General features: G+C 43.1%; 1 protein-coding gene across 2 annotated transcripts in view; it reads right to left on the bottom strand.

Annotated features, from left to right (window-relative positions):
• The window catches only part of LOC138569198 (uncharacterized), a 694,078-nt gene that overhangs the window by 103,828 nt on the left and 576,912 nt on the right, over positions 1 to 13,338 (bottom strand). For both annotated transcript variants that reach the window (XM_069646958.1, XM_069646959.1), the window contains one exon: positions 2,294 to 2,491. In XM_069646958.1, the coding sequence (XP_069503059.1) occupies positions 2,294 to 2,491 (198 nt within the window). The remainder of the gene's footprint in view (positions 1 to 2,293; positions 2,492 to 13,338) is intronic.

Below are 13,338 nucleotides of genomic sequence, written 5' to 3'. Positions count from 1 at the left end.
AGGGGGTTCCAGTAAAATAACCTCCATCTCCTCGAATTGCCTTCTTCGCCTTAATACTCTATCTTGAGATAGTTCCTTGTAACGTAGTTGATCATTTCCTTTAATTCCTCAAGGGGAGTCTTCCACCTTCCCGCAGCTATCTACTGTCTTGACTTATTTACAGTTCCTTGTTTCTCTATTCAAAGCTCTTTACTTTTACTCCTCTGAATTTCATTGATATCAATATCTCTCTCTTGCACTTGTTCCACATTCTCTCCTTCCCCAGAGATTTTCCCCAGAGATTGGTGTCCCTGGTGTCTTTTACCACTTTGTTGCCTTGTAAGTACTTCCCGCTCTGAGAATCCCAATGTAGACTATTCTGTTCCTCTTTACTATTGTCTTGGTCTTCCCAAACACAGAGACAAGAATTACCAGTCTTGACTTTTCCCCCTCTCTTGACTGCTTTTGTAATCACTGGGACGAATATGAGTCCCACTGGATTCTATATATACTCTGCTGCTTTCACACTTACTCAGACAAGTACGAGTCCCTTGGTATTTGTTGTACTCTTTACTGATGTTCTCTATATTCGTTATGCTCTTTACTGCTGTTACCGTTAGCGAGTCGAGTATGATGAGTCTCTCAGTATTTCTTATATTCTTTACTGCTTTTACCGTTACTGAGATGAGTATGCTGACTCTCTCGGTATTGGTGATACTCTCTGCTGTTTAGCATCTGCCCGTGGCCCCTCCTGGGTCTCCTGCTGTTCCCATTACCTCTAGCTTGTCGGGTTGGCATCACCGGTTCTTCCTGTGGGGTTGGGATTACACTGTCTTGAGGAATGCTTCCAGCGTCTTAGTTTTCTTCTCTGCTTCGGACTCTGTGGAGTATCTTCCTGGGTGGTCTTGGCGTCGTTGTCGGACCACGCGCTCCACCTCTTTGAGGCCACACCGCCACCTGGCCATGCTGGTCACAGACACAAGTCTGCTCCACGCCGGCTCCTGCACCGCTTTCCTTCTTTGTTCTTATCACGTCCTTGTCTCAGAGAGCAGAGTCTCTCCCTGTGAGGTCCCGCTTAACATCACCTCCTCAGCGGGCTCACCTTCCTAGCCTCACAGAGAAGGTCTCCCCTCTGAGGAGAAGTGACAAGGTCCAGTGAATCGCCACAGTACATAGAATGAGCCAGTAACAGTTTAAGCATTGCCTGTTTACCTAACCTTAGGAAGGCAATGCCCATACACTAACATAGGACAGTGTAAAACTCCACAAGAGGGCCTTCTGCCTTAATCCTTTGAGACTATTATTCTACCTTTACCCTCTGTGTTTTAGGTCTACAAATAGGTTGACTATTTTCCCAGTGGGCTTGAAGGGTCTCCATTGCCCACTGGCTTGTCTCTTAAATTACAGAGTACTCTTCTATTTGCAGGATACTTTAGCCTCAGTGTATACTCTTAGCACCAATGGATTTTCAAAAGTGTATGCCTTTTTATTGTTATCTGCAAAGCAGCCACTTGGGCAATGGCTCCTGCTTTTGTCAGACTTAATTTCTAGAACACATGTTCACTTTGTTCCAGTGAAATTGAGGAGCATTTTTAGTCCAACAGTAATTTGTCATAACTGCATCTCGCCATATGATTATTTTCAGAAATCACCCCATTTGCAGATATCAAAGGGATTGGGGGGGGGGGAGGCAGTAGATGTCGATATAACAAGTTAAACACAGTCCTGCAACTCCCTTCCTCTGAACAACTTAACCTTACTCACTAATGTAATCTACAATAGCTATAGGTGTATGTAATGCTAAACCAAGTGGATCTGTCAGCAGAAAGCGGCAGCTTGGGTACAGGCAAGGCACCACATGCACTTAGAATTCACACATTTATTTCACCATCTTGTAAGGTTGTACAAAAAGGGATTGAACTACTGCCATGACACTAATACACTCTAGACTTATGCAGCTCAATTCCAACATGTCCTCTTAGCATCAATAAATTACATAATAAAACATTTCAGTTTTTGAAGATATTTAGCAGGACAATAGGGGGTATTTACTGACAAATACACGAGCCCGGAGCGGAACAGTTTTCTCAATGTTGGACTGCATGACAAGATTACCTTCCAGAACAATAATGATAATAAATTGTTATTAATATAGCCTTTAATCAAAAGCACTTTACATAGAACACATTTTATATACAATTATTATTACCCAATCAAAATCGGTACTCAAAGAACTGGCATTCTACAGAGTAGAATACTCGCAACTACAGGTCTTAAGTTTACAGTAGAAAAAGGAAAATAGTAGATAGCTCACCATTGCTCCCAGCACCTGTCTTCAGCGGAGTGGCACACTCTGGATCCACCTCAACCACGCTGTCATACATAGTGAACTTGTGGTGACCGGAGAGGAAGCCATGGTACCAGTTCTGGATGAGGGTCTGTTGCTCCAATGAACGGGCCCAGGCATTGACAGAAACTTTCATCCGGTCAGCGCTGCATGTGAAATCCAGGCCTAAGAAGAAGGAACAGAGAAAAAACACCTTAAGGTAGAATCAGAAAGCTAAGTAGAGTAGCAATAAGTGTATGTATACTTTATAAGGGAACGCTACAACAGAGCTTTAAAATGGATGCCTTCTGCCTCTTTGGAATGAAGAGTCAAAATGATTATGCAGTTCCTCTTTGCCAAATTATCTTTTGAAACTACACATCCGTTTGATATGTGCTGTTGAATACCTTTACATAAAATTAAACAAAGATATCAGATAAGTCAAATGTAATGTGTAGATGACCAGAACAGTTAAGCCTAGCCAAAGAAAATACAGTAGTGCTGAAAATGTGTTCTCGATCTGAATGTCATTGTAGCAATGTGTCATTGATCGTACATGGTCCAATTTTCTATCTTGAAATTGATAGTCCTCTTAAGGTTCTTGTGACCGTTTCCTACTCTTGGAAACAAGAACCAAAACAACCCGTATTGTTATCTTGTGATGGACGTGTGTTTTCACAATCTACTTGAAACGCTGTGTCCCGAGAATGCTTCCATAGCACTATGATCAGCTTATGTTACTTGGTGCCAGGCAGGGTAGACACCTTCTATTGCTAAAGTGTAGATCTCTGCAGAAGGTAATGGAGGACATGGTGTGCATCCTAAAGAAAGTAAGTTGGTCCGAAAGTAACATTTTTAAAAAAAATGGTCTGAACACTCCTACAAAACCTTAACCAGGCACTAAACTAAAAACAAGGGAGGCAACCTACACACATATCCACCCTGAGCCAGAAGAAATGTAGGAGAACAGAAGCAGAGCTGTTCTTGTATGCCATTTGCTCAGGAAAAGGGGCGTTTTAGCGAGGTGAAGAGACCAAATGTATCACCACATGCACATGCCCCCAAGTTCAGAGTGGAAAGTGTTAGGTAGATCGTTTTTATGCACAATCCCCTCTACATGCAAGTCCCTAAGCTCTTTATGTTGGACTACAGGATATTTTTGATCTGCTCCCATGAGTGTGAACCTTTTTCCACACTCCCTCATTCTTTTACCCTATCTTTTGGGATACTTTGTATTTCTTTTTATATATTTTTCTTGGAGTTATACTTTCCTCCAGGTTTTACGGCATCTGTCTTTTGGCCTTCTGTGCACTGTTGCTGGGAGCCATTTGGGCTTTCCTTTTTATCTTTTCTATCCTTCCTATTTTTTCCTATTGTGATATCAGCACAGCCCACCTTTTGTGGAGTGCTGAGGGGCTACATAGTAACCCCTCCGTCACTGCTCCTGTCACTTTTTGGTCACAGTGACAAGCAACCTGAATGGCTGGTGGTACTGGTTTTATCCTACCTGCGTTTGTACAATTTGTACTCCCAGGCTGTACTCGCAGCCGCGGTAGTGCACAGAAGGGTCACCATTGACACAAAATGGTGGCATTATTCTTTTTTCGCCATTTCTTGTTTGCTTGTCCCCTTCTTAGTCCTTCTGACATGCTGGGCGGGGAAGCTCCTGGTTTGACTTTTGTCTGCGGCAGGAATCCTTTGTAAAGCCTGCCAAGGTTCCAGTGAATCTCTGAGGACAGGAAACGGGGGATGACTCTGAAACTCCGCTGTACTTTGTCTTCTGGTGTGCCTGACTGGAACCAGTTCCAACTGGGGGGCTGGCTGTCCGTAAAGGACATCCACCACCCAGAGTTTGAATTGGTGCATGGGTACTGATTGGCTAGGTTCCTGCATAAAAGGCATAGATCCTGAGGCTGAAGACATGCTGACCCCTGGAACAGAAGAATCGATGAGGAAAAAGAGGAGAAATGCCCACAGCTACTTCCAGATGACCGGAGATGCCTTCTGTGTAATCACTGCTGTTCGACACCTTCTTCCAAACGTCTGGAGAGCTCCAAAGAGGACGACGCTCCCGTTTAGACTCGTGGGACCAATCAGTCTTGAGACGACCTACATTTCGAGCCATCCCACGACTAGCTGTGACTATCACAGTCTGCAAATCGCCAATACCCTGGGACCTGTGCCCACTGTGCAGTACATTGTCTTCCAAAGATCGAAACCTTGATGGACTCCTTCCGGACCCCTCACCAAAATGCAGGACCGAGAAAGCGAGACAAATTGACCAGGGGGTCGGGTGGGGGTAGATAATCGTTCTACTCTGGTGCTTCCCAAAAAGCGCCAAAATCACAGAACCCCTAAGAATCCTTTGCTGGAAGCCTCTTCACTCGACTGCTGCTGCGAGATCCACTCCAATGTCCCGTCTTTCGTCTGCCTGACCAAGAATCCGTTGACAGGGTCTGCTGCTGCTGTATTGTTAGGTCATCGTGCTGCAACCGCTTCTTCACTCGTAAGGTACTGTGAGACTCTTGGTAGAATTTACCTAGAGTTTAATTGTTACTCCTGTGTTGCTGGAGGGCTGATTTGTGTGTTTGGGAGTTTGCCCATACACGTTCGCCCAGGCCTAATGCCTGTGAACCGATAGGGAGACTTCTCTAAAATCCCTGACCCTTTCCCAACAAAGATTGTTACTTGCTACAGAAGACCTCCTCTGGAACATTTGAACTTTCTACAGCTGTGCCTTACCCGTTTTGCCTTCCAATCTGACTCTAAGACACTCGTAAGTAGATAGGGATGGACCTCTGAAGTTTTGGCCCTCTGTGACATTATTGGAAAGTATTAACCTACCTTATGTTGGTTTTGTTTAAGTTATCTTACCTGAAACAATTATTACTTAAGTATTTTACTTACCATTGAATTGCAAACTGTCATTCTAAAATGTATTACAAAGTGGTTTACACTTACTGTAACTAATGCATTGGTTTTTCTAGAGTTAATTATTGTGTTATAGTACTTACTTTTTTAAAGAATTACGTACCTTAGTGTATATATTAAATAAAGCATTATTTTTATATTACTTTAGTTTGTCAGTGTTTCTTTGGGCCTATGTGTATACCCTAAGTTCTTTGTACCACCTATAGCCCTTTCTCCCGTCTAAGATAAGCCTGGCTGCTCAGCAATTACTACCACCACACCTGATGTCAGGTCTATTCTAAGAGTTGGAGCCCTGTGTGAGTTTTCACAGGTCCTACTATTGGTGGCCTTTTGTAAACCTAACAAAAAGCCAAACCCCTCAGACTCCACGAAGATTCTACCCAGATGGACAGGAATTGGTATCCAACCAACCTATGTGCTTACAACCCACTCCCATAGCCTTCTGTTAGGGAGAATTCTCAGAAATTTGCAAATTTCCTTCTACCTTAGAGAGCCCCAGCTCCTTTTGCTGGACTTTAGGACTTTAAATTTGTATCCTGGAGAGAGTGAGAGCTTTTTCCCACCCTCTCATGTATTTTTCATTGATTTGAACACTGTTTCATTTGAGTTTGGAGTCTGACAAACTCCAAAGGCATCATCTTTTTACATTGTGTCACACATCACCTTCAGTGCAGTGGCACAGGGAAGTCTTCCAGATTTCCCCAAGGTTTAAATACCTTCTCTTGGTTAAACTACTGTTTCCAAGAGCAGTGAAGTGAAATTGACTTTACTTAAATTTGTAACGTTCTAGACCAGCACACACTATCTTACATTAGGGTGCTGGAGGGGTTACTTGGTATCCCCTTTATCTAGTTTATCTAGTTTCTCATGTAACATTTGTGTTACCCTTTCTAGAATTAATGGCTGTTGGCAGTGGTTTACTTTTTCCTACCTTTGTGTGTTTCTACAGCGGGCTGCAATTGCAGCTGCAGTAAAACACCCATGGGTGCCCATTTTGTCAAAATGGCCCGGTCTTCTTTTTTCACCGGTCTTCTTTTTTCACCATTTCTTGTTGGAAAGGTCTTCTTGAGATTTACTCTGCACAGGAAGTGAGGGAGGTGCCCGAAACTCCCTGTGCTTAATCCCCTTGGTTACAGGAATGTACCCAAAGGCGATTGGCTGGTTGGCTGGCCTTGGAGGACAGCCACCCTGCTGTGTGAGTGACAGCTAGGCTGCGAATGAAAGGGCGAAACCAGCATAAAATGCAAGGTCTTTTGCTTGGAAGGCAGAGTTGACCACTGGATGAAGGAATACGAAGAAGAACTTGGAAGAGACTCCTGCTGCAACTCCTGGACCGTTGGTTTGCCCGGTGAAGCCTGCTGCAGTGCCAAAGCTCTGAGTTCGCCTAGACTATAAAAGCCCTGCAAAGGACGACTTCCCCCCTTGGGTTGGTGGGACCAATCGATCGCAAGACAAACTCATCTGGAAATCCTCTCGGAGCTGGCTGTACTTCCATTGCTGCTGCAGGAACCGATTGCCAGGGAGAGGAACACCAGAATAGAGTGTGTCGTCTTTAAGTCAGACCCGAGCTCCAGGAAGATCCTCCGGACTCCCATGAAGCAGGACTGACCGAGCCGGAGCCACCTCAACAGAGTGCTGGATCCCAGATGCGAGGAAAGCCAACATTGTATCCGAGAACCGCAGTGGTGCTATTCGCGAGAAGCTGAAACCGCGAAGTGACTCTGATCTGAAGTTTGCCCATTGCTGCCGCCGACCTTCAATTTGTAGTGCAGGAGTCCCCAGACGTCCTCCCTCTTGTCGCCACGACTGATGCCTAGGAACAATAGGATCTGCCATACTACAACTGGAACAGAAGCCAGCTGGAACCAATTTTTTCAGACCTAAGGTACTGTAAACTAAGGGATACTTACCTCTTGTCGTGTAGTCTTGCTAGCTCTCAGTTGAGACTTGTTGCCATTGCAGAGTTGCTTGCAGTTTTGCCCCTCACAAGCCTCCCAGCTTGTGGTTCAACAGTGATTTCATTTTTTACAAAGATTTTAAAAACATTGTGCAAGACTTTTTACTTACCTTCAAGAAGTGCTTCAGCTCACCTAGACTTTTGCTCAACTGACATTGGCTGTCCTGGCTCCCTGAAAGACTCTAACCTCTGACTTTGTGCTTTAACTATCCCTCCAAAAAGTCACACATTGTATAACTTGTCTAGTTGAGAAAGGGTTAATTTACTTTGCATTGGGGTGTTCAAAAGTACTTACCTGCTTAAGAATATTTGTTAACCATTATTTTATTCCCTAAACCTATTCCTCTTGACACCAAACTCAGTATTGCTCTAAATGTACCAGTGATATATTAATGTCCACAGTGTCCTAGTTATTTAAGTCACCTCAGGGTGTAGGAAGTGTCTGTGTGCCATCCTAAATGGGTATCTACTGATTTAGTGAAATTGAGAGTGTGTATTTCTGAAGTATATTTTTAAGTGTTACCTATATGCTCCCTTCTAAAGAAGGCTTATTCAACTGTTAAATTAATAAATAATTGTTTAATGAAGAAACTTTCAGTGTAAGTGTTTATTTGGATACTTGTCACTGTGAAACTGTATGTTGCAACCCTACAGCTCACATTCAACCTTCTTGAGATCAGCCTGGCTGCTCAGTCACTCTACCAACTTGTGTAGTACATTCTTATACCAAAGGTTGGGTTAACTATTGCCAAGAGGACACGGCTGGTGCAGTCTCGCACAGGGTACTGCATACAATCTTACCTAACAAATTCTATCACACAAGGATTTGTGAATATAATCTGAACTGGAAAGTAAAATCAAAGGCACCTACAGGAGCGATAAACGGCTGCCTAATTTTCTGTTTATACATTCTCTGTGACGTTCACTGACAAGGATACAATTACATTAAATCCTCCTGAAATACTTCTGATGATCATCTCCCTGAAATAGATACACAATATTTAGAATTAAAAAGCATTCATCGATCAGTTTTGTAAATCAAGCAACAACTTTATTTTCTATGAAATAAACGTTCTCATTTATATGTAACTGTAAATGGATTTTGATTTCTATCTTTGTCCACACCTATCGATTTTCATTCTCACCTTTCGTTTGTGATATGATATAGAATTTATAACGCGCCTATACACAAATGTTTTAAGTTTGTGCAGTGTTCATAGCGTCTATGTAAGTGTTGTCACGTGGTTGCCATTTTAGTGACATATGGAAGGTCAGGCAGAAAGACATGCATAACGAAGGGTTTGTTAGGGACTGTGTAGAAATTGGCACAAAAGTATAACAGGAAAACTTTAACTAAGCCAAATATGTTAATATGGGGACTTTCCAAGTTGTGGGCAATGCTTCAAGGTATTTTAAAAAGAAAGGTTCTTTCAAGGAAGGTTTTCAAACAAACATTTCTGCCAGTTCTCCGTAAATTCTGTGTCTCTCCAGGTAGGTAAACATAATGATAACTTTGTTATTGTGTATTTGTAAAGCACTTATACACAAGTGAAGTGCTTCACAGCTTTGCTTACAGTTTGAGGTTTAAAGCCTCCTGCAGCCGTCTTCTATGGTCTTCTCTGCTTTGTTCCAAGTCTCAGCATTAACAGGAACCAACACACTTCTTTGGTTTGTTTGCGATTTCTTCTCCTTGGCTGTCAGTCTTAGGGGTGCCCACACCCTTCTTTCATGGCCTTCTGGGGGGGAAGGGGTCTCTCTGCTTGTTTCCCAATCTCAAGTTTAAGGGGTTCCTGCACTATTTTTTGTCTAGCCAAAAGAATGATGCCTTGAGTTGGCAGTTAGAGCCACTGCAGGCCACCCTAAGGTCTTATGGGAATGCATGCTACCATTTACTAGTTCCCTCCCCCTCAGCGTTCTGGTACACCAGCCAACTAATTCAGGCTGTCACATGTCCTTGGTGTCCTCACCCACACCCCAAGTCTTAATCCTACAGGGTCATGTCCAGAACCTTCCTCTTTCCAGCATGATCCTAAGCTTTTTCTCTGCTCCACCGGGATTCCTCAACATGAGCTTGCTAATCCTCCTACGTGTACCCCTTTGTGTCTTAGATTTCACATCCTTCTCCTCACTTCCATTTTCTACCAACTTCTCCCTTTTGGGAAGTTTCTCAACCTCTCTCAATAACGTTTCTACAAATAGTTATCCCTTTCCTTGATCACCCCTCTTAGTCTGATAACTTTCAGGGACTTTCCCCTACCAGCCAATTGGGTCCCCTTCATTCTAGTTCTCTAGGATTTTCTTCTCTCAGCCCTGTGGATCTGTCTACAAACAGCCCTCCGGAACTTCCCAGGCCAATGGGTGTCTTTCCACAGCCTCCTGCGCCTCCCCTGTAGCCATCCGTTTCTGTCTCCGTCTTAACCCAGCCTTCTGTATTTTTCGTCCAGCCTCTCCTTCAGTCATCTGCTCTTGCTCCTACTTCTCCAGTCAGCTCCAAATGAGCACCTCATCCTAGCTCCCACAGGCTTTGTGGCACAGGCTACTGCCTTTTATAGGGCTTTGGCCCCACTTTCCTGCCACTGACTAGTGTAAGGGGTCTCGGGTATGTTTTCTGAGGTAGATAGTGTGGGGATTGGCTGACAGTTCGTCCACATTAGGGGATACAGCTCTGGTGTGGAGCTTGGGGTTGGCTGGTCCTTCCCCCTTGGGCAGTCCTCTTTCTGCCTGCTACACCTGAACCGTGCCCTCAGGGGGCAAGCCCAACCAGTCTTTGCTGTAAGTGTGAGGTCCTTAGGAGATGACTGTTGGATTGCTTAAGTTTTATATTCTGGTTCAAGCCCCGCTTTTTCTCCCTATAGTTTTATATATTCTGTACCCGAGTGAGAGGTGACAAACGAGCAAACACAGCCGACTTTGTAGGTTCGCCGCCCGAAGGTTCCTTTGAAGGGCAGGAGCCTCTATGGTGGTAATGTGTGTGACAAGCGTCTGCCTCATGCATGGAGTAAGGGAGAAGAGGTAACCAGGGGAAAGTAACCTTTTGCAGAACTGGATTTTTCATGGATTCACATGCTCATTGAATATCGCCCGTCATCCGGCTGGGAATCCTCGGAAACATTAAAGCAGTTTAACTTTAAAGCTTAAAACTGCTTATCACTTTTGTAGTCTATCAGTATCACTTTGTGTCATACTGCCCAAGCCAATAACATAGGTCAGCTTCACCCCTGGTAGCCGTCTTTTCAGATTTTTACTGCATGTTTAAGTGTTGGGAGTCCTCGATGTTCTTCTCTTCGAAAACTTTTACTATCCTATTTTTTTAAATTGTTCTTCAACTTCTTCGGGTTTAGTACTGCACCACTTCCCAACTACAGTGATCCGTTGCCAGTGAAGTTCCAGCCACCGACGGAGATCCAGTCCCGTCTGAGGCCTTCTTCATTCATCGTAGCATGGCAGACAGGTGGAAAAATAGCCTTTTTAAGGCTTGTTCCAAATTGCAGCATCAAGAATGTCTACATTGAAGATCTCCATGAGAGGTGATTTGTACTGCCTGTGTCCTGATAACAACGTAAATTGCTGTTCACCTGCCAGTCCTTTTCGTCAACCCGAAAAGACTGCTGTTGCAGGTTAGTGACCTGGTTGGATGTTCAGAAAGATTTCTCTTTACAGCACCTTTCCTTTCATTTCTATCGACCCCCAAACTTTTTGCTTTGATTTTTTATTCTGACCTGCTCATTTTGCAGTGCAGTGTATCCTTAAGTACAATACTTATCTGAATCCCCAACTCCCTATTAAAAATGTTCATAACTTTTATAAACCTTTGACATAGTGTGGCTTTGCCATTGCTTGTTCACACAAGCACTCTGAAAATTGGGGGCAAATTTGTTAGATAAACTTGCCACCTAACACTTGGAACTGTTCATTGGACCCCAGAAACCCTACCTTGATTTTTTCCAGCTTCACAAAACTGTACATAACTTTTGATAAACTTTTGGGCAACAGACGCCATACATTTTAGGGATCGACTTCTGAAGCTAACCTTGTATCTCGGTGCACCTGTAGTGCTTAGTCTAATCTGTACCTTCCTCTTTAGGGGTTGGATATGTATTTTGCCCTACTCCAGTGATTGTGTATATGTGTCTATTATTAGTGTTGTGTGATAGTATTACGTGTTAGTTGTCCTTTTTCACTGTGTTATTTGGCCATAAGTAAAGAAGTATTTTTATACACATTTATCTAAGCGTGTTCCTTGACTATTTCACTGTGTGTGCTCATTGTGGACCACCTCTTGACACTTAGCCTAGACCACTTGCCTTGCTACCTTGAACTGGTTTGGCTACAGCTCCCAGCGTTGTCCCTGTCTCAATACTAGGTTGGCCTCCTATACATCTGCCCACCAGGCCAGAGTATAGAAAATCATTGCTAACATTGGATGAGGGTGCAGGGGCCTTTCACCTGGCCCCTATCCGCTCTTATGCCTCTGCCAGGTACAGCAGACCCCTAGAACACCCTCCCTCTTTTAAGAGGTCACGGTCCCACGAGGAAGGTGGAAAAGAACAACAAAGGGGCATGGTTTGCATGCTCCACAGTCGACCACCTCGTTGACTATCTCATCGACGGTTTACATAGAAAAAATAAATAAACAGACATAAATGCTAAATCCGGCTTTGTAAAAATAACCAAAGTCCCATAATGTCTACCAAGGAGAGCGGGGGGGTGCCCCGCTCCACTTGATTGACATTATGGGACTTCAGGGGTTGCGGGGGTTTCCACCACTTCCATACAAAGGAAAGCGGGGGACAAAGTTCTAAAATAAAAAATAAAAGGACCCTGCGGCGGAAGTTCCGCCTCTCATCGCAGGTTGAGGACGCTGCAGAGAAAGACAAAAGGTAAATTGGGCCTGTTAGGGAGATTTTTTTATTTCTGTGCCAATTCCCTTTAACCTTAGAGACACCCAGATCTTTTTAATTTTAGCTCCCGAGAGAGTGGGACCTTTGTCCCACTCGCTCGTGTGTTTTCCCCGACTATGATTTTCTGTGTTTCTTACTGTTTTATGGAGTCTATTAAACTCCATAGGCATCTGCTTTTTGCATTGTGACACACAGTACCTTTTGTGCAGTGACACTGAGAGGCCCCTTGGACTTATCTTAATGTTTAACTACATTTTCTTGGGTGAACTACTGTTCCCGAAAATACTACAATGACCCCTGTCTTACTTGCCTTTTCCTTTATAACTCAATCCTACAAAGGTGATACAAAATAAGTGTTATACCGATGTCAAATTGGTGCTGGAAAATGTATAGCATATGAAAGATCACTCACCTGCGTTTTTGTTCACTTTCTGAATTGAATCCTAATTTGGGATTAATGTTACTGCTAGTTACTGCTTTTTAAAGAATGCTTTAAATACCTTTGTGTATAAATAAGTAGTTTATATATGCCTTTAAGTGTTCACTGTATTTACTGATTTCATTGTACAGCTCAATTAGCCCTCTTAATAATAAATAAATATTTTATTGTGATATAATCCAAGAACAGGATTTTACACAACACATGTTAAACACACAATCATTAATATCCATATATATATATATATATATATATATCCATATATATATATATATATAGTGCAACAGAGACATACTACAATACAATTCAATAGAAAAATGCGGTTTAACACCAAAAATATATATAAATTCCAACAATTCTGAAACTAAGACTCTAAATTAAAATACAAACTCTGTATAATCATACCTGGGTAATTAGAGGGAGGGAGAATGATGATATATTAATACCAATAATACTATAATACCTCAGGCAGTGGCATGATTTGCGACCATACCCTAAAAAGTGCAAGCTGTAAACCAAGTGATTCAGTGTTCAGACACGCATACCAAAAATCATCCCCCTTAATTGCCTCTTAATTATGAACCCATTTTTCATACGCGTTCATATATATAGGGCCTATTTTTGGACAAGTGTTAATACATGTCTAGCCGTTTCCAGCGTTCCTGCCCCCTGGCAGATACGACATAGCCTGGCCTCCTGGGGGATCTTCAGTAGAGGGCCTATAATAGTGAGAACCGGAAGCTGGTTGGTTCGCAATTTTAGTAGGAAATGCCTTACATCAGGGCTGGGCTTAATAACAGATAGG

This window comes from Ambystoma mexicanum, chromosome 2q, assembly GCF_040938575.1.
Source record: "Ambystoma mexicanum isolate Mex_15411 chromosome 2q, UKY_AmexF1_1, whole genome shotgun sequence".
Taxonomy (NCBI): Eukaryota; Metazoa; Chordata; class Amphibia; order Caudata; family Ambystomatidae; genus Ambystoma; species Ambystoma mexicanum.
Note: the sequence above shows the minus strand (reverse complement) of the source record. Positions and strands in the feature narration are given on the sequence as shown.